Consider the following 19228-nt stretch of genomic DNA (forward strand, 5'->3'; position numbering starts at 1 on the left):
TTTAGTGACTGTTGCAATGAGGAGACACAAGACAAGCAGTGTGAGGAACATAATAAATTAGATATATACAGATATGGTCTTTAGATAATGAGATACATGATTATGTACGCTGGCTCTAAATAGAAGAGATTTCGGATCATGCTGAGAGGCTGTCTCACGCATCGTCCGTATCAAGATGGATGGGAATTCCACTGGTATTGCGTGGAGCAATATTACAAACTGAGCCAAGGGCTTTCTTTGCAAAAGCCCCTATCTTCGCCAAGTCAGAGTAACCGGCACCTCTAAACGACATCTGCTGCCATACCCTTTGCGCCCGGGGCTCCAGTAGGGGCCGTCAGTCGGCCGGGCCACCTGGGCAGCAGCGCCCAGAGGAAGGTGATGCCGAAGGCGGCGGTGCCGAGCGCCCAGCCAGCATGGAGACCGTCGAGGTAGGCCAGACGGACTCCTTCTAAGACTTGGCCCGTGAATGCGTCCTCGATTCCCGCCGCGCCGACCGCCAACACCGCGTGGCCGTCGAGGCCGGGCACGTAGTGGGGAACCTTCTGCAGGAGCAGGTTGTTCAACATGGCGTCGGTCACGGCCACACCCCAACCACCGGCCAGAAGCATGAAGACTGTGCAAATTAATTGTCAGCACTCCGAAGCAATTGGACGGATCTGAGTCTTTATCCCAGTAATGTGTCAGCAGATTTCACTTACACGAAACAGTAGATACGGCAGTGGACACGTCCTCTGCCGCGCTCGTGACGGTCGCCACTAGGTTGGGAAGCTGGACTCCGAGACCCGTGCCGACGCCGTATAAGATTTGGTATCCGATAATGGAACCCAAGCTTTGGTTGAGGTCGAATGTGAGGATAAGACCACAGCCGATGGTCGAGACGATGCCGGACGCGATCAGGAAGGGCTGAAACACTTGACACTTGCCGGCCAGACCGGAGCCAATGGCAGTGGCGAGAGCCGTTGCCAAGATGGAGGGGATCATTTTGATGCCGCTTTGGACGGGGAGTCACCCTGTATAGCTTGGAAGTAAATGGGTAATTGATACTGCAGCGCAATGTTGCCGGCGTTGAGGCTAAACAGGCAAGCCAATCCATCATTAGTTAGTGTTTGCACTTTTAGACAAGGAAAGAATCGTCTTGGTGATAAGAAACAATAGTGACTTACAAGAAAATGAACCCCGCGGTTGCACCAATAGACCTCTTCCCGAGTAGCCGGTAGACAATGAGAGCTCGGTCACCCTGATACCATTCATTTACAGCAAATAGGATCAGAATGACGATGCACCCGACCAATAGGCCGATCTCAGTGGCCGAATTCCATGCGTAACCTACGCCTCCCCACTGGATGGCGAGGAAGAAGCAGAACACGCCGGCAAATACGAAAACCGATCCGATGGGGTCGAAACTTAGCAGGATCTCCCTCCAAGGCATGCCATGGCTGATCTTGGCGGCAGCTGGCGTTCTGAACCAAAGTAGCATGGCTATAATGGTGACGCCGCCGATGGGAAGGTTGATGTAAAAGCACCAGCGCCTATCCACCCTCGAAATTAGTAGACCAGTAATTCAAAGGGCTTCAAGAACATACCAAGTGACATTAGAAGTGAAGACTCCTCCAAGAAAAGGGCCTGCAATGCTAGCCACAGTGAAAACCGACCCCATCAGACCAACCACAATGGGTTGGATGTTGGGCGGGCACACGAACGCCGTGATGGTGTAGCCGCCGCCCGCGATCCCCGCGCCACCCAGACCCTGGATAGCGCGGCCACATATGAGGGCGATGCTGTTGGGAGCGAGGGCGCAGAGCAGGCTTCCGATTTCGAAGAGAAAGACGGCCGTGACGTAGACGATGCGCAGCGAGAAGAACTTGTAGGCTTTGCCCCAGGCGGAGATGAAGGCGGCGAGCGCGAGGAAGAATGCGCTGTGTGTAAAGTGTTGACGAGTCAGTATCGCAAGTTGAGACCGCGGCCGTCTTGAGACCAGTGTATGGGTTATGACTTCACATACCTCCCGTACCAGCCCGCGTCGGCCATGCTGTTGAACTCGGTCGTGATCATGGGGATCGCCGTGCCAATTATGCTCATATCGAGGGCAATCTGAAAGAGATATTATCAGCTAGTGCTACCAGCAACCAAGGAGATTAAGCTCAGAGGCTTACTAGGAACGTCGCCAACATAAGGCTGAGGACAATGATCGTTCGTCTAAGGACAGGGGGTAGGTAACACCCGCGGCATCCGTGCTGGCTCTTCCATTGGCCGAGCTGAAGTTCAAAACATCTTGACGGTCTCCCTTCTCGAGGCGTGTTGACCCTCCTGAGGAGGCTGGATGCGCTTGCTGAGTGTGGTTGGATGCCATGGTTGCGAGTTGCCCTGGTGTATCGACCGATCAGAAACAAAAGCTACACAAAAATTCCAAACGAGTGGAATGGGCAGGACTGAGTCTCCTGGAGACTTGAGAACCATATACATAGTTGAGAAGATCACTGGCGGCAATTGCGTTGTGTTTTATACCACGAGTTTGCGCCGGCATGCCTGTTGTATAGAGTTGCCATTCCCGGAAGCATATGGAGTTAACAAAATATAGTGGGACCCGGGTTCGCACATTTCGGACAATTGGCACTTGGTAAGTCCTCACCACCAGATCTGCGCCGCATTTGCCAAGCAGCTTGGATGTCGACGCCAATAAGCATATGTGCAAATGAATATACTTCTCAGTATTTCGCCTAAGATCTTGAAAGGCCCTGCCCGTCTTGGCCAATCACTAACCGGGGGACTACTGCACACTAGGTACTCGATTGACTGACTGCACCAGCATGAATCGTAACCCACCACGATGTTTATCTTTTACCAGCAACGTTTTTGCCTACGCCGCGCCTTATCTGAACTCCAATAACGGCACTTCTCTCAACAACCAACCACCGACCAGTCGTCTCAGCGATTGGATCAATAGCTCGGTTAGCTCAGTTGGTTAGAGCGTCGTACTAATATCCTCTCACGAGAATACTTAAGTAATGCGAAGGCCATGAGTTCAAGCCTCATACTGAGCAGCTTTCTTTTTTTGCTTTTCTTTACACGGTGACCAATTTGCGGCGCATTTGTATGGACTGCAATGCTGCTTTTTGTCTTTTTGCCCCCTCATGCACTACGACTCGGCACAATTTGACTTCAGAATACCAGCCAATGGTACTGGAGTAGAGAACATTGGACGATCCCGTCATCCGAACATTTCATTTTATACAAACGGCCTTTCCATACTAGGCATGGACCGCATTTAACATTCAACGCGATGATGCTTAATTCGAGTTCACCATTAGTGGCCCTTTAATATGGTTTGAGCAACCACCGAATGTATTGAGAATGGCAATACTAGTCAATGTCTAGTCGCCTATTTCGATTTTACAAGCACCGAATGCGCACGCAATGTATAGCTTCCTCCCTTGAGTTGGTCTCACTCTTCTGGGTGTTGTATGAGTCAGCGACTTGGATCGATTGTCTCTCCGAATAACCTCTCCGAATAACGTGCAAGCATTTTCATGTGGGACTGATCGATGTTGCTGCCTTGCTAGTTATCATCTGCTCACATCACACCATCCGCATGCGTCCTTTTCTCACACCAAATTTGTGCCCGTCGGCTCGCGCGAGGGGTACAGGTAACCTGCCCGCTGTGCTAGCTGCGGTCCAGGACATTTATCGCTGGCACGGGTGGCCGGAGCTGGCCAGCTTTCGCAAAGGGGAGTGTCTACGGGCTGTGAGGAGGACGTTGCGCGAGGAGTTTCCGGACTTTTTTTCATAGAAGACGGGGAGGAAAACGGAGAAGAGGATGAAGAGTGATTTACCATACATTGGCATAAGACAGGACATCGTCTTTGATGTCCCTGAAAAAAATATGCAACCGATGTTTCTTGAGCAACCAGCCGTCCAGTGGGTTCCACAGATGAGGGGTCTGACACTGTTGATATCTATGTGGTCATCGGATAGCCGATCTGTTTGTCGTGCCCTTTTCACCCGTTTGCTCCCGTTGGGCTGCCTAAAACCCCCGCATTCTGTTCGTGGTTGCCCAACATAACATTTTCACAAGTAGCAGCAGCCGCCGCAGTAGTTCTGTCGTTATCTTCTGTCAACTTCGGCACACAAGACCTGATACGAAATACAGGTTTCTATCATGAGCGTGTCAATTCCTGATAATGAAGGCCCAAGTGAAGCCCAAGAGCTCGTGGTGAACGGCGATGAAAGGTAAGTAGTATTCTTGGCTGCCGTTGTACCTAGCTAACATTACCCGTCAGGCTGTTCAGGACCGGCGAGTATACAGACCTGAAGGTCATCTGCGGTGGTCGAGAGTGGAACTTACATCGCAATATCCTCGCCTCGCGATGCGAGTGGTTCGATAAAGCTCTTTGCGGAAACTTCAAGGTAAAAGTGTGATCCCGCCCTTGCTTGTCAGCAGGGTTAATTAACCATGGGCTCTATCTAGGAAGCTCACACACAAGAGATTTTCATACATGAGTTTAGTCCCGCTGACATTCAGTTGCTCCTCGAGTATATCTACACCGGAGGTACGTTTGTCGCTCGATGTCTATTGAGAGTGTGTCCTGACACCTCAAAGCTGTTGACTTTGAGCAGAAAAAAGGGGAATCTGCTTTGATCGACATCTGCATCCGGTTCTATGACCTCGCCGACTTCTTCCAGTTCCCCAAGCTTCAAGAGTATTGCGTGGCTCAGTTTCGCCGATACAACACCTCAAAGGCCGCCCCCTGCAGAACCAATACCTGGTGCAAGACATTGACAATATCGGCGACATCCTCTACGATCTCCGAGCAGCGTATGGCAAAAAGACATTAGCCGGCGACGTCTTCCGCGGCCTGATGAAGACCTTCGTCCACGAGACGCGGTACCGCTTCTTCCGCTCCCAGCAATTCATCGAGCTCCTCGAGGAGATCCCCGAGCTGGCCGCCGATATGCTTATATCCATGATCCGGAGTGGCGAGTTCATGCGTATATCGTACCCCGTCGTCTGCTCCTCTTGTGCCACACGCAAGTCGGATAAAGAGCACCATTCGCACACTATGATCTCCAGCATGAGCAGGGCGTACACGCTGTGTCGGTCATGCGTTGTGGATAAGAAGCTGGCGCCGTCGACTGAAGATTGGGACGGGAGATGGTCGGACTGGGAGCGAGAGAAGGCATCGCAGCATAAAATCTGAGGAAGGGGGGATGGTTTTTCGCTTCAAGCGACGGATTTGTTGGAGATTATGAGAGCCGGGCTTAATACGCATGTATGCACTATAAAAAGTGCATCTCAGGGGTTCCATCCAAGTTTTAAGCTACTGTGCCCAGAAATTTTGGCATCTGCTAGATAGGTCTTATCGCACGCTATCATATCGATACCCAGGTGTTCGAGGGCCAACCGCTTTGGATCTCCTTCTACGCTTCAACAAGGTTGGTTCATTTATGAATGTGAGTATAAACCATCCATGCCGCCTGTTTGCAAAATGTCCAAGCTACCGTCTCAGGGCGTGTATGGAAGAACAGTAACATACGGGACGCCATCCAGATCCCAAATATCCCAGTCATCTGAGTGCGATGGTTCCGCGAAGGGGATAAGAGCCGCGATCCGCCAACTATAGACAGCATTAGCAACCGCCATTCAACCTAGGAGGTGTCTATAAATCAAAGGGCCGGGGTTACAAGACATGTGTGTAGACGCCATAGAGAGAAGAAGGAAAGAAAATCTGGGGAAACGAAGGACGGGGGAAAGGCTAGCTTACTAATAGTCACCAGGCGCAATGTACGACCCATTGGCCAGCTTCCCGAACCACCAGAGGCTGTAGGTTTCGTGGTACGTAGGCATGTCGCCGCGCACCAGATCGAACATGGGCAGCGGGAGCGTGTCCTCCTTGTCATCGGCCGCCGGGTCGAAGGCCCAGCTCTGGCCCGAGTGCGCGTAGATGGCGGCGGAGCCGAGGTAGCCCGGGGTCTGGCCGAGGGTGGGCGGGTATTGCCAGTTGGACTCGTTCCAGCCCTTCTCGAAGATCTGTAGATGGACAGGGACCCAGTCAGCGTTAGTTTACTCAAATCCGGCTATCCATTTACGCGGGGGAGGTGTATGTGTGTGTGCACAAGCAGGGGTTAACTGACATCCCAGCGAAGCTCTTTCGAACCGTAGCTCAGATCCACTTTGAGCTTGGGAAAGTTTTGGGCGTCGGAGCTAAGGTTGAAGTCGTAGCTAATCTCTGTATTAGTTGTTGCACCGTAGCCGGAGCTGTGTCTCGTAGTTAGAGGGACCAAGCATACGTGTGGAACTCCGGTAAAGGCAGCCTGTCAACACCTCCCAGGTGTTCTGGGCTATTCTCCGGGAACATGTTCTTGCGGTAATGACTGTACAGGTCTGCCGCCATGCCTGTTGGAATGCTTTGGGATTAGCACCACACTCATCAAAACATGTGGGCTTCCGTTTCTGGTACTAACCTAAGTACGGGACGGACAGTTCTTCTCTGTTGCTGCCGGATATCAGAATTTTCCCGCTGTACAATCCCAGCTTCGTCGGGTCATAGTCCGGGTACGTGAAATCGAATCTGTTATAATCAATAAGGATTAGTACTCGACATGAAACGCGTGTAAATCTCTGCTTGGATTGGCTCACTGCGCGGTCCGAGTCTCTCCCGGCTGTAGCTCGAACTCGCCCAACGGAAAGCTGACGTTCGGCACAATCACCCGCGGTTCCAAGTCGTGCGAGTCCACGATGTAGTCCTCATACAGCGGCGACTGTGCATCCACGCCCGCCCAAGGCTGCAGACGGAATCGGTATGTGACGGCGTCGGACCCGTCGTTGGTGATGTCGACCCGGTGGTTCCCCGCGAAGTGGGCCGTGTCGTTGAGCTCCATCTTCTTAAAAGCTAGCGACATCGTGTAGTTCAGCACCTTGACGGCATTGATCATCCCCGCCCCGACCTGGGAGACGGGTGCCCACGCCCTCGTGATAGGGGTTGCGGCGTTGGTGTTTCCATTCTGGGGCGCCGGGTCAAGAACGGACCAGGCGACGGCGCCGCCGCTGGAGACGATGCGATCAACCAGCGTCTTAGCGAAGCCGGGCCCGTGAATGCGGCGGCCGCCGTGCTGGCTGATGTAGAGCGCCGCGACACCGGCGACATAAGGACACGCCATGCTCGTCCCGCTCAGCGTAGCCCAGCCGCCGCCGGGGTACGTGCTGTAGATATTGCGTCCGGGGGCCGCGATGTCGGGCTTGCTGTCGAGCTCGTACGTGGGGCCCCAAGTAGTAAAATAGCTCGGGACGCCGCCGGCCGAGTTAAACGCGCCGACGACGCGGCCCGTGTCGGACTCGTCCTCGAACCGGGCGGTGGCGTTGCCGCCCGCCGCCACGGTGTCGATGATGGCGTGCGCGGCGTTGGCCTCGATCATGGCGACCATGGAGGCGGTGCTGGCGAAGAGGGTCTGGATCGGGTCGTCATCCGAGTAGAGCAGGATGAGATCGGCGTCGTACTTTTGGAGGCGCCGCTGCTGGTCTGTGACGGTGCAGTTGCCTAGAGGAGCTAGGACGACCACTTGCGACAGGTTGGATGTGTTGTTGGGCAAATGATCGCATAGATCGACCAGGTAGGGGAGAATCGGGGTCCAAGGCAGCAAGTACGGTTCGCTAGGGGCGCGAGTACTGGCGGGTAGGTATGCTAGTGTCGAGACGTTGGACGTGCCATCCAGATTAAAACTGCAGAAATTCAACATTATTCGTGCCATTTGTTCTTGTTTCTCATAAACGTTTGGGAGACAGCGCTCCTTTCACTTACTTGACTTCGAACGGCAGCGCGGGCACAACGCTGGTATCGATCGAGGCGACGGCCAGGACGTTCTTACCGGACGCACCGTTGCTGGCATAGAAGGGACCGTAGTCCCCTTCGTTGCCGGCGGAGATCGTAACCACGACTCCCTGATCGACAAGTCGTGATGCCACCATGGCCCATGGCCCATCGGTCCATCCGTTGGTGCCTCCGATACTAGCGGTGATGATCTCGGCCCAAATGCAGAAATCTAGTCAGCCATCAAGTTCAGTTCGATGCTAATGGGGCGGCCTTCGACTCACTCCGGCATCGTATGCCATCAGGAATGCTTCGATCAGAGTGGCGTCGTCTACGGACCTCTGTTCCGTGATGTCAGTATAACCCGTGATAGTTACCAAGGTTGGTGGCAGTAACGCACGTCGCCCTGCTCTGAAAAGACCTTGTACGAGAGAATAGTGGCCTCGGGGGCGACTCCGGTGTACCTGTAAGGCAATATGTCAGATGAGGGTGGTTTTGATCTCTGAATTTACTCACCAGTCACTCTTTCCAGCAAGTATACCTGCCACATGAGTTCCATGGCCTATAGTCAGGTCGATAGGATCGTTATCAGGGTCTTTAGGCGATGCCGGCCAGTCTTGTCGGTCTTTTGTCAGCGGACCACGGGAATTCTCTCAGAAGAACAAAGGGATTATAACTCACCGCCATCCCCAACCAAATCGTAGCCTCCCGCGACTTTGAACCCTGGGCCAAATCCTCCACCAAGCTATTCCAACGATGATCCTATCGTTAGCCATGAGAAATACAGGAGCGAGCATGCTGGGTCTGGGCTTACAGCAGGGTGGTGGTAATCAGTACCCGTATCCACAATAGCCACCGTCACCCCCTTTCCAAAGTTTCCCGTGGCGTGCACCTTGTCCACGCCCGTCCATTCGTGCACTGAGTAGTTGGCCGCGGCGGCGTCGTCCGAGAAGGTGGCCAAGGGCGTCGCGGGGGCCAGTTTGATCCTGCCGATGGGCCATGCCTTGGATACCTCGACGAATGCTTGAAGGGTATGTACATTGTCCTCGGCGGCCTCGATGCTCAGGCCTTTGAAGATGCCCGATTTGAAGCTCTTTGTGACTTTGACACCGGCCGACTCGACCTTGGCGGCCAGTGCTTCGACATTGGCATCCTGTGACCCGGGTGTCAGTTATGTAGCCACGAGACGGGTAGGAATTTTTTCTTACATCTTTTGCTTCCAAGATAAATCTCTTCGGGGCAAAGGATTTGGTTCTATTTGAGATGCCAGCGCCGGGAACGTCTCGAATAGCTTCAGCAAAGCCGTTCAAACATATTGAAAGAGGCAAGAGGAACCGCATTGTAGCAAATTGTACTCAGATCAGATTGTCAGTAGCCGGTTGGGTTCCATGAGTATACCAAGTCTATGGCAACATTTGTTATACTTATATATCGTCAATGCAATTCCCAGTATCAAAACCGTCAGCCAGTTCGGCGAGCAGTGTAGTTATCGCCAAGCTGTCAAACCCACGCGGGATGGCGAGATATCAATGATACCTTCCGCAATAGGCCTTTGAGCGCGGGATGTCGTTGAAAATGTCGTAGTTATCGTAAGAGGGCGGCGACGCTGAAATTCTGCAACAATCAAATCGATGCAAACATCTCCATGCGAGTGATCGCTGGGCTGCATACCCGTACCTCGGCATTGGATATTACTGGTGCGGTAATTCGGCTCGCGAGCCTTTCTCGCGAGACGAAGCTTCGCAGTTAATATAAAACAAGCGGCATCGGGTCGGGTCAGCACATCACTTTCGCTTAAGCCATCGCTGCAGGTTTGCAGTCTGTATTACCCCTGAGACACCTTCCCCTTGGGGATCAATTGTCGAAATGCACGCGTGACATTTCATCCTCGGTCAAGGAACCGATGAAGAATCTTATCGTATCCCAAGATTCGCCAACCTGCGGGAACTCATCTTGTGCGTTAGCGACTGGTGTTCTTGGTGAGGGATTTCCGAGATCCCCTGCAGAGTAGCATTTCTCCTGGGGCCCTTGCACCTGGTTTGCGGGCATCGGCCGAGTGCAACGATCAATCGCCTGAGCGGTGGTCCTGGCTTCCCTTCCGATTGATTACATCTTCTCTACGTCCTCCAGGATGCAGCCACGAGACGAAAATTCCGGAACTGTCAGGAGAGTAACCCGGTTCTAATATTAGGTAGTTGCATCCATCGGTGGGCGTCCGTGGCCGTATTCAGGATGGCAGGATGATCAAGGTAGTGCATGATCACATGACGCACCTCCAGTTTATGGTTGACATCGTCGCGAGGGGCTAAACAGCACAATTGATATTATTGGCCAAATGGGATGACCTCGACTTCGTGAGAAATGAGGCATTCGTGAACATCGTGTACGCAGTTTGCCACATTTGGGCTAAAAGGAACTGGGAACTCCAAGTTGGGAAGAGTGCACATGCTAAATTAGGAATTGTGAGTTTGGTTCCTGAGGGAAGGCTCAATGCGGTTTGCGTCGATGCGTCACCGGAATGACGTTGCTGGCTTTCCATGACGTACCTGTGGCGCACCCTGATGCCTGCCAACACATGAAATCCGAACGCACGCGCCGGACGTCCATCTTACCACTGCACACCAACAAAAAGCATCAACAAACCGACTCTTTTTCCCATACTTCCATCAACTTTTCGATTCCCACAAATCACAAACACGTACACATTCATCATGTACATTCCCAACGCCCAGAGTGTCCTCACCGCCGGCCTGGCCATGACCGGCCTGCTCACCGAGCGTAAGTCCATGCCTGTTTCATTGTCTTCCCCAACGTCACCGCCGCAGCTACACCTGCCGTCTCACCAATTGAGTGCCAATGCTGACTGCCCGAAACAGCCTCCCGCGTCGCCAAGGGCGAGGTCATGGACTACGCAGTCGAGAAGTGCATCGATAAGGACGGCAACATCCGCTGCTCCAAGCCCTTCACCGTCGCCAAGTCGACCTGTTACAAGATTGAGTGGAGCACCGAGGGCACCCTGACCCACACCACCGCCGAGGTCCGCGACGCCGGCTCCGGCGAGCTCGTCTACTACCGTGACACTGACGGCGACTGGACCCCCGAGAAGGGCGAGGTAAGCTATCCTTCCAAATGCCGGTTAAGTGGGGTGAAACTGAAAGCTAACGAGTTGAACAGCTCGTCTACTTGGACTTCAAGCCCAAGGTCGTCGCTACCGGCAACCAGACGGTCAGCTACGAGGTCAAGACTTGCGAGTAGAGGATTGCGTTGGCGCAGCACCAATAAGGGATAATGGGTCACTATCACTCTGGCGTTCAGGTGAAAGGCTGTTCGAGGGTCGGTTACATAATCAGACAGAACGAGGGCTTTGTCTGTTATATATCTAATAATTAGAGGCACACTCAATTGATTCATCGTCGCAATCAATATCAATGTGCGAAAATGGTCAAGGTTTCTTTCCAACTTCATCTAATTCTTGTCAGTGATGTTACCTGCCATCCGACGGTCTTAAGACTGTTGATTTGCTAGGCTGTACGGGTACATATCCCCTTACGCCCTTTCTGTCGATATATTTACTGTTGATAAACACGACCAGGGAATGTTAGCATGCCACCAACAGAAAGGAGGCGAGCTTTGTGTTCCGCTTTCCAGGTCCTACGACAACGAGCATCACGTCGGGCCCTGAGAAATAGATAGCTACTACCATGCATTTTCCATATCAATGACACCTTAGCATATAAGTGATAATGCCTGGCTGGCCAGTATACAATCCACAGGGCAGGTCGGTACTGCCAGGAGACCAAGCTGTAGCTGAGAAAGAGCTTCAGGCTTGGTTGGTGCAATTCCACAATCCCATTGTTTGGCAAACAGGGGGTTGAACAGTCAAACAATGCCTCATTGTCCTCGAAATCCATTTGTTGCTGCCGAACTTTCCCATTGTCGCCTCAGAGTTGAGGCTCAACTGATGAGCTTATAAGCCTCGACGCTGCTCAGTCTCTCTCAGGATGTTTGGACATAGTACCCAAGAGTATAATATAGAACCGAATCTGGCTTTTTCCATTGGACCGTGTATTACCCAGCGCTTTCTAAGTGACAACCACCACCACCTGAACATTCCACAACCATCACCATGGCTCCCTGTCTGTCATTGAACTTATTCCTCCGCACGCCGCGTCCTGGTCGCACGGCTGCTACTGGTGCTGACTCTACGCAAGAGACTACGCAAGACTCACCGGCCTTCTCCGTCAATGGAGATCAACCTAGTGACCTTACCTTTTCCACTGTGGTGTACCATATCCAGGCCGCTCTACCTGCCGGAGAACAGGACCGCGAGGTACGTCACAACTGCGACTACATCGACGTGAGTGAACGCTGCGTTGCCCTGCCAAGACCCATGCGCAGCTTCCTCGTCAACTTCGTGGTCGAGGACGCCGCACGGGCACAAGTTGAGGGCCGTCAGCTATCGGGGACTCTCTGCTCACCCTGCTGGAAACGTGTTGAGGATGCCATCCGGGACTTGGTGTTTGTGAGGGTCGACCCCGCAACCGGCGAGCACGTGGTGGCGAGACCGCCTTCCTTCTATAAGGCGAGTATGCATGTGCCGCAGGCCGTGGCTTCACGACTTACCGGCAATGCTGAGAGCGATTGGGGCACGATACTGGAGGCCTTCGTCGCCCAGGATCATGGGATGAACATCTCCATCCTGATCGAGAGGGTCCTGCTGGTATCTAAATATGATCTCAGGGAGGTAAGGCGTCTGCTGTTAAAGATGGTGAGGCATCCAAGTAAGGGGTTCCACTCAAGGTTCTAGGGGGAGAAGGGTCTTGATTGCTTCTTGGTTACGGATCTCGATAAGTTGAGGTGCATTGATACATATTGAAAGAGCTTGGGTAAGGTATATTCGGAAGTTAGGTCGATTCGATTTGGATCTTGTGATGTTGATTACGTAGGATCGGAATAATTACAACTCTAGTAAAAATGACCATTGCCTACTATATTTTAGAAGAAGGCAACTTGATTCCACTAAATCGTGAATATCCATAAAATGGTCCCATATTCAAGGCCGAACCTAATGTTCCAGTCCCTCGGCACCGGAGCTCAGACGAGTACTAACCACATTATCGGAACAAAGGGCCGTACATAATAGTAAGCCACGTCTTTTGTCATTGACTTGTACAATGAAATGGTTCGTCCTTTCTTTTGTTAGTCACCTATCAAAGCCGAGGTAACAATCTATTTTCCATGGGATGAAATCCACCATGGCGTTTCTAGGTGTTTGACTGACATTAGTCCCCCCCTTTGCCAGGAGTACGTCGCTGCGTGCATGGTGGCTGGACGAGGCGTATTAAGCCTACTTTGAGTTCCATGCAAGAGCTGTAGAACGTCAATGCAGGCTGCAATGGCCCGAAGGAAAAGGGCATGGTCGCGTCTGCGGTCCGTTTCCTAGGCCAGGGTCTAATCCCATACGGGCTGAGGCGGGCGACGCTAGATCAAACCGGCTGCCGGGCTAGCCCCCCTAATGCCTTCCTTCGATGTTTGACGATCGTCTTGCATGGCTAGCCTTGGTATTCACGGCAACCTTCCCCGCTAGGTCGCATTACCAACATTTGATCGAACCATAAGTTCAGTATCCGCCTTTATCCACTTGCTCGTGCGAGTCTTCCGGGTGCAACGCAACCAAGGCAGCGATCTTCGCTGTGAGCTCTCTCCCTCTGCCGAGACCCCAAAGTGCCGGGGCTGGCAGAGCCCTGCAAGGCGATCGCGCAGGAACGTGGAGATTATGAAGGGGATTGCGCAAATCGTCTGCTCCATAGCTGCTATTTAACCCGATTGGCCCAGCGCGACGAGCCCGGCCAGGCCTGCCTGGACTTGGTAATTCCCACGAGCATTACCAGTTGGGGGCTCTTTGAAACGGATCGGTTCGGTGGAGCAACCACCACGACGGCTCTGGGAATGTTTAAAGCGATCGACATGGCCACTCCCATGGCTCGTGGGAGCAAAGCACCTGCTGGTTTGGTCTTTTTGATGTGTACGCACGCATTCTCATTCTCTTGCCTTTGAACGGCTCGGCTCGGCTCGGCTTATTGCTCGATAATTGGCATCCGTTGGCTGTGTAGCTCAAGAAATGGCGGACGACCGCGGGCCGCTCATCGACGGCGTTTCCTGGGGCCTCGTGTCTCTGTCGGGGGCCATTCTGGGCCTGAGAGTATATGCAAAGCTGTCTCGGAATCGTGGGCTGTGGTGGGACGACTACATTGCCCTGTTCTCTTGGGTACGTGCTTCTACCGACTAATACCGCGACACTTGTGTTCGTCGATCGATATACGCCATGGCAACAACAGCCTTTTACACTTGAGTCTCTAACAGCCCGTTTCTATTCGTAGTTTATTCAACTAGCTTGCGCCATTCTCATCTCCATCAACATCAGCCATGGGTTCGGAAAGCACGCATCGGAGCTCAAACTCACCTACCCGCAAGTCGTCCAAATGTCCTTGCGCGGCGCCATCAACGGCTCGCTGCTTATCCTGGGCGCGGCCTGGTCCAAGAGCTCGTTCGCCGTCACTCTGCTTCGCATGACGAAAGGGGGGCTGAAATGGAGCATCATTATCGTCATGGCCACCATGAACGCTTTCGTAAGATTTTTTTTATTTTCTTTTTACCTTCATTGGAAAATGCGCAGCGCTGTTTGACCGTTGGATATCGTCCTTTTAGGAGAACCATATGCTGACTTTGCCTTTGCTTAAAGCTGATTGCCAGCATTTTCGTCAACTACTTCAGCTGCAACCCTCCGAGCAAGACATTTGACCCAATGACTCCCGGTGTATGCTCGGATGAATCAATCCACATCGCCGTGGACGTGGCCGCCTCTGGTGGGTTCAAAACCCGCGAATACAATGATGGGATACAAACTGACGAATTCGAACAGGATATTCCGCGGCATGCGAGTGAGTGACCAAGCCTTCGCTCTAGATCCTTGCTTCCGACATCCTTGACACTGACTTTCACTGCCCAGTCTCTTCTTCGCCCTCGTCCCCTGGCTTGTCTTAGCGAACCTACAGATGAAGCTCAAGGAGAAGATTGGTGTAGGTGTAGCCATGAGCCTAGGAGTATTGTAAGTTGCCCATGACCCTCTTTATACAGGAACCATCCGCTCATACCGGTGCTCTCGCAGTGCGGCTGCCACAGCTATTGTCAAGACCATCAAACTCAACAACCTGAAAAACGAGGACTTTTCTTGTAAGCTTGCCGCAACTTGTTCTCCGTCCCCAGGATAGAACCCTAACTAAACGGTCAACCCAATCAACAGACAACGGCGGCGACCTTCAAATCTGGAGCATCGTCGAAATCTCCATGACCCTCATCGCCGCCTCGATCCCCGTCCTGCGCCCCTTTCTGCGCGACGCCATCTCCTCGGCGGGCCGCTACATCTCGACCGACGCGAGCGACGCCCGCACCGACCCGTACGGCCGGCGCAAGAGCCAGGGCACAGCAAGCACGAGCACCCGCACCCGCGCCCGCACCAACACGAACCCGACCCCGCCCCGAATGGGTCCCTCTTCGGCCCGGCGTGCGTCCCAGACCGGACGGATCGGTTCAGGAGGGGATTTGGAGACCGGGCATGGCGGCGGCATCGACGACAGGCCGACGAGCGATATGAGCGCGGAGCTGAGGAAGATTATTGGGTCGGACGCGAGGGGGCAGGGGTGGTGTTTAACCCGACGCCGAGCTTGGATTTCGAGTTGCAGGATATGAGTAAGAATAAGGATAGAACTTGGCTGAATATTTGAGAGAAGATTTTGGGATCTACATTCGCGCCAATGTATGGCGCGAGATGACTAACGACGAGGATCTTGTTACGGTTCTGAAAAATGCATGATCCGGCGTATCCCCTTAATGGCTACAGCGCTGCTTCCACCGTTTATGCCGTACTGTTTGGATTAATAATTGTTTATACTGGCATAATGTTTATTCCACTAGATATAATGGCTAGGTATTCATTCGAACATAATACCTAAGCTGTCTTGGAATGGATGCAATGCTTAATCGGATAGATCGGGAACCAGTTGGTTATTCATAGAAAGTAATGCTAAAGCAGCGTTCGCGCCATTAAGGGGATAAAAGGGGCTTCAATATACCATTTCATTTGACCATTTAATAAAAACGCAAACAGGAGGAACAAACCCACTCCGGGCAACCCGTGACTTATAGAGGTTCATCATTTGTATTCTTCTCTTGGGATGCAAACAGAGGGTGCGATAGAGGCGGTATTATAAGATGGCTATGTGCTGCTTGAATGCGAGAAAGGGGCTAGCTGTGTCCTTCATGTACGGGTGTCATCTTTTCGCTCCGGCGACCCGACAATCTCCCCTTCGAATGGCTTCCGACCATAGACAACCCGGGCAGGGACATAGGTGTGGATATGCGGGTTCAGGAGATCGACGCGGACTTGGTCTACCATTGCCTCGATCTCCTCGGCCGACATCCCCGCGGCCCGGAGCATGCCGAAGCTCAGGCCCTTGACGCCGTCGTAGACATCTCTCTCGAAATAGCGCCTGTAACTGTATGAGACGGCTTCTTGTGGCGTATATGGCGGTAAAAACTGCCCAGGGAGGAATGGGGCTGCACTTACCCGGCCAGCTTCAGCCTGGGGTTCAGGGCCCAGCCGCCCTGGGGCGCGGCGAGCTTCCTCTCCACGATATCGACAACTATTGGGAGATTAGGTTCTTAAAACATTCAAAAAATGGGAAAGGCAAAAGGGGGAACATGATATGACGTACAGCCGATTTCCTGCATCCAGCTTTTGTAGTGTCTCATCACATCCGGGTCTCTTCCTCTGCTGCGCAAGCCTTGCTGGGAAAGCCGCCCCCACCGCTGGATGGTCGTTCCTGCTAGATCATTAGCTGCTGATGCCGCTGAAAATCCTCCGCGCTGGCTGGAAGGACTTGCCGTCGCCAGTACCGTCCATGCTCGCCTCTTCGGGTGTCTGACGAGTGTGGGAGGTTAGCTGGATGCTTTTGTAGCGAGTTCAAATGTAGAGGTTGAAATAATTCTTTACCGCGTCAAAGTACTCGACCCAGCCTCCAGGCTCAAGGAACTCGAAGGCTTGCTCCATCACCCCTCGGGGTTTATCAAAACACGAGAAGACCATGCGCGCGTGGATGTAGTCGAATTTGTGCGGGAAGACCCATTGATCCTCGACGTCCTCCCGGATGAACTTCACATTTGGCAGCCCGGTTTCGGGTTGGATCAAACTGAGATCGGTCCCGATCACCTCTGCTTGAGGATGCGCTTGGGCTGTTCCGAGTCTATTTGTCAGCAAGGCCGGAGGGATAATCACCCAAAAGGGGGGGCGGGGTGACGAACCAAAGTCGATCGCCCATATGCCAGTCCCAGTTCCAATATCTAGCACACGTTGAGGCTCTCTGATCGGCGCCAAGTACAGTCTGTCCTCAAGCAGCACTTTGAAAGCCTGGTGCTGTAGGTCGAGTCGGTCTTGCTCAGCCTGGAATTCGCTGTTAGCGGTCTCTAATGCACACTTCGAGAGACAAACTACACTCACTGCATCGTTGGGCAAAAAGTATCTAATACATATAATGGCATTAATCAGCGAGGGTACGTCGTAGGTGACTTCCGGGATTCTCTGCTTACTTTCCCTCCTTGTATCCGTGATACAGCCTCCCCGATTCCCCCGCGACCGAGTTGGGCTCAAATACCGACGCGCCACTGGACCTTCGGTAGATTTCCGACGGAATCCATTGCTCCGGTGGGATTCCTGTCGTAGTCTCGGAAAGATTGGTGGCGGAAACCATGCTGGGATTGAGGTATCTTGGGTCCACTACCGGAACATCCTCAGGCAAGAGTTCGTCGGGCATAAACCCGGCAATTGTTGGTCCATCGTCATGGGAGCTGGTAGGAGATTTTGAATCTTCTTGGCTTGTGTTAGCTCAGAGCGTCTCTTCACGTTGAACTTCTAGACACCCAAACCGGGTGTCACAGCATCGCGTTGAGTGCCTCTTATGACGGCCAATATTCGGGAGGTAAGACTCACCAGTTGCCGCGGAAGTACTACCGGGCTCGACTTTGACTTTGATTGGCTTGTAGCCTCCTGGTTGTGCGCCCGACATTTTGGACTGGTTGATGTTTGGTACAGCCCAACAGCGGGAATACAGAACTTGCTGAAGAATGACAAGTTTGAAGAGATGTGCGGGGTTAAATGAACTGATGCCAAGTTCAGTGTCGCCTCTTACCTATGGCGCGCTGCTTTGGGAATCCCTCGGCTATCAGATAAATATGCGACTTTGGACAGGGGTCGACCACTGTGTTGGTATCATACCCCCTCCCCTACCTTGACATTCTAAAGAAAGGCAATCCGCCAGCTTGACCCACCACTACAATCATCTTTAGCAATGAAGATAATGCCGCTGTCCTCGAATATCTTGATGGCTTCCGGATGGCACCTGATTCTGCCGCACTGGATTTCATTAGCTGTACAGAACCGAGCAATCCCGTATTGCTCGGCCCAGTATTTGAGTGCACCACCCCAAGGCTTGTCACCGTGTACAACAGCCTCGACTCGGACGAGATCGAACAGCTCGTCTCGGCGGCGCTCGGCAAAGTCGCAGAACCGCGCGTCCAATACGGCCCGATCCCCCGCGGTCCCCGGTAAGTGTAGGACAAACTCCCGCAGCGTTGGCGGCGCCACGTCGATCAGCAACAGCACATTGCCGTTGATGATGTCCTCGACAGGGGTCGGCCTGTAGTCGGGGTCCGACCTACTCACGGGATAGTCTGGCTCTCCGACTAAGCCGTTCCCGTCGTCGACGAAACAGGCGCGCCAGTCCCCAGGAGGCAAATTAAGCATAGAGAGATGCCGTGACTAATTGGTCAGTGCACACAGCCTGTCCCTCTCGTCTGGCCGTTATAGACGTTCCGTGGTTTCGTGACAGGGGTGGCAGCTGTCGTCGTCGCCTGTGGTACCTACGCGCAGCCGGTCCCCCAAATCCGCTAGCACAATGTAACGAGCGATGATGACATCCGCCGCAACGTCGAGCAGCAGCTGGGGCACGCATAAGGGTTTGTTAGCAGTAGGCACTTGTAGATTCTCAGGCGGCTCTGCCAAGCGGAATCGGCAGTACCTGCGGCGGGGCTCGCTGTGTCTGACAAGAAGAGGTCTGGATAGGGCGTGCATATGCTTTGAGGTCAAGGCGAGGGACTCAAAGGCAAATGGTAGTGCACATTTGAAGATCTAAACCAAAAGTTCATTAGGGATAGTGCTCGCCATTGCATTTGGTTTCATTCCGGACGGATCGGGGGTGGTAGGCGGGCAGCGACGATGATATTCGCTTGCGACGTGTCCAGGATCTTGGATTGCTGATGCAGGTATGCATTCAGGGGTGCCTGAAGAGCACCCAAAACATGGGCCTTGCACC

General features: G+C 53.0%; 9 protein-coding genes across 9 annotated transcripts; 5 read left to right on the forward strand and 4 right to left on the reverse strand.

Moving 5' to 3' along the window:
- Positions 1-281: 281 nt before the first annotated feature.
- Positions 282-981, reverse strand: PG997_006916 (major facilitator superfamily domain-containing protein; the record flags this gene model as incomplete). The annotated part of the gene is made up of 2 exons (XM_066811231.1): positions 282-613; positions 699-981. The coding sequence occupies 2 exons, from the start codon at positions 979-981 to the stop codon at positions 282-284; spliced, it is 615 nt and encodes a 204-aa protein (XP_066670154.1).
- Positions 982-1986: 1005 nt separating this feature from the next.
- On the reverse strand, positions 1987-2350 carry PG997_006917 (uncharacterized protein; the record flags this gene model as incomplete). The annotated part of the gene is made up of 2 exons (XM_066811232.1): positions 1987-2091; positions 2219-2350. 2 exons carry the CDS (start codon positions 2348-2350, stop codon positions 1987-1989), a joined length of 237 nt encoding a protein of 78 aa, XP_066670155.1.
- A 1806-nt stretch (positions 2351-4156) lies between these two features.
- PG997_006918 (uncharacterized protein) lies at positions 4157-5195 on the forward strand (the record flags this gene model as incomplete). The annotated part of the gene is made up of 5 exons (XM_066811233.1): positions 4157-4227; positions 4278-4404; positions 4466-4547; positions 4598-4704; positions 4752-5195. The coding sequence occupies 5 exons, from the start codon at positions 4157-4159 to the stop codon at positions 5193-5195; spliced, it is 831 nt and encodes a 276-aa protein (XP_066670156.1).
- A 305-nt stretch (positions 5196-5500) lies between these two features.
- PG997_006919 (uncharacterized protein) lies at positions 5501-9142 on the reverse strand (the record flags this gene model as incomplete). Its single annotated transcript, XM_066811234.1, has 13 exons — positions 5501-5612; positions 5760-6025; positions 6130-6217; positions 6286-6391; positions 6460-6566; positions 6635-7714; positions 7794-8034; positions 8087-8143; positions 8199-8266; positions 8319-8427; positions 8484-8547; positions 8617-8955; positions 9011-9142. The coding sequence occupies 13 exons, from the start codon at positions 9140-9142 to the stop codon at positions 5501-5503; spliced, it is 2769 nt and encodes a 922-aa protein (XP_066670157.1).
- Positions 9143-10513: 1371 nt separating this feature from the next.
- On the forward strand, positions 10514-11057 carry PG997_006920 (uncharacterized protein; the record flags this gene model as incomplete). The annotated part of the gene is made up of 3 exons (XM_066811235.1): positions 10514-10580; positions 10679-10914; positions 10977-11057. The coding sequence occupies 3 exons, from the start codon at positions 10514-10516 to the stop codon at positions 11055-11057; spliced, it is 384 nt and encodes a 127-aa protein (XP_066670158.1).
- An 871-nt stretch (positions 11058-11928) lies between these two features.
- PG997_006921 (uncharacterized protein) lies at positions 11929-12609 on the forward strand (the record flags this gene model as incomplete). The annotated part of the gene is made up of 1 exon (XM_066811236.1): positions 11929-12609. The coding sequence occupies one exon, from the start codon at positions 11929-11931 to the stop codon at positions 12607-12609; it is 681 nt and encodes a 226-aa protein (XP_066670159.1).
- Positions 12610-13923: 1314 nt separating this feature from the next.
- On the forward strand, positions 13924-15551 carry PG997_006922 (uncharacterized protein; the record flags this gene model as incomplete). Its single annotated transcript, XM_066811237.1, has 6 exons — positions 13924-14070; positions 14183-14431; positions 14545-14747; positions 14812-14910; positions 14971-15035; positions 15106-15551. 6 exons carry the CDS (start codon positions 13924-13926, stop codon positions 15549-15551), a joined length of 1209 nt encoding a protein of 402 aa, XP_066670160.1.
- Positions 15552-16119: 568 nt separating this feature from the next.
- On the reverse strand, positions 16120-17923 carry PG997_006923 (uncharacterized protein; the record flags this gene model as incomplete). Its single annotated transcript, XM_066811238.1, has 7 exons — positions 16120-16504; positions 16577-16684; positions 16742-16803; positions 16855-17301; positions 17359-17380; positions 17448-17727; positions 17848-17923. The coding sequence occupies 7 exons, from the start codon at positions 17921-17923 to the stop codon at positions 16120-16122; spliced, it is 1380 nt and encodes a 459-aa protein (XP_066670161.1).
- Positions 17924-18249: 326 nt separating this feature from the next.
- PG997_006924 (uncharacterized protein) lies at positions 18250-18559 on the forward strand (the record flags this gene model as incomplete). The annotated part of the gene is made up of 2 exons (XM_066811239.1): positions 18250-18461; positions 18487-18559. The coding sequence occupies 2 exons, from the start codon at positions 18250-18252 to the stop codon at positions 18557-18559; spliced, it is 285 nt and encodes a 94-aa protein (XP_066670162.1).
- Positions 18560-19228: the final 669 nt, after the last annotated feature.

The sequence above is a fragment of the Apiospora hydei genome, assembly GCF_038363865.1.
Source record: "Apiospora hydei strain CBS 114990 chromosome Unknown utg000005l_segment0_segment0, whole genome shotgun sequence".
Lineage (NCBI taxonomy): Eukaryota > Fungi > Ascomycota > Sordariomycetes > Amphisphaeriales > Apiosporaceae > Apiospora > Apiospora hydei.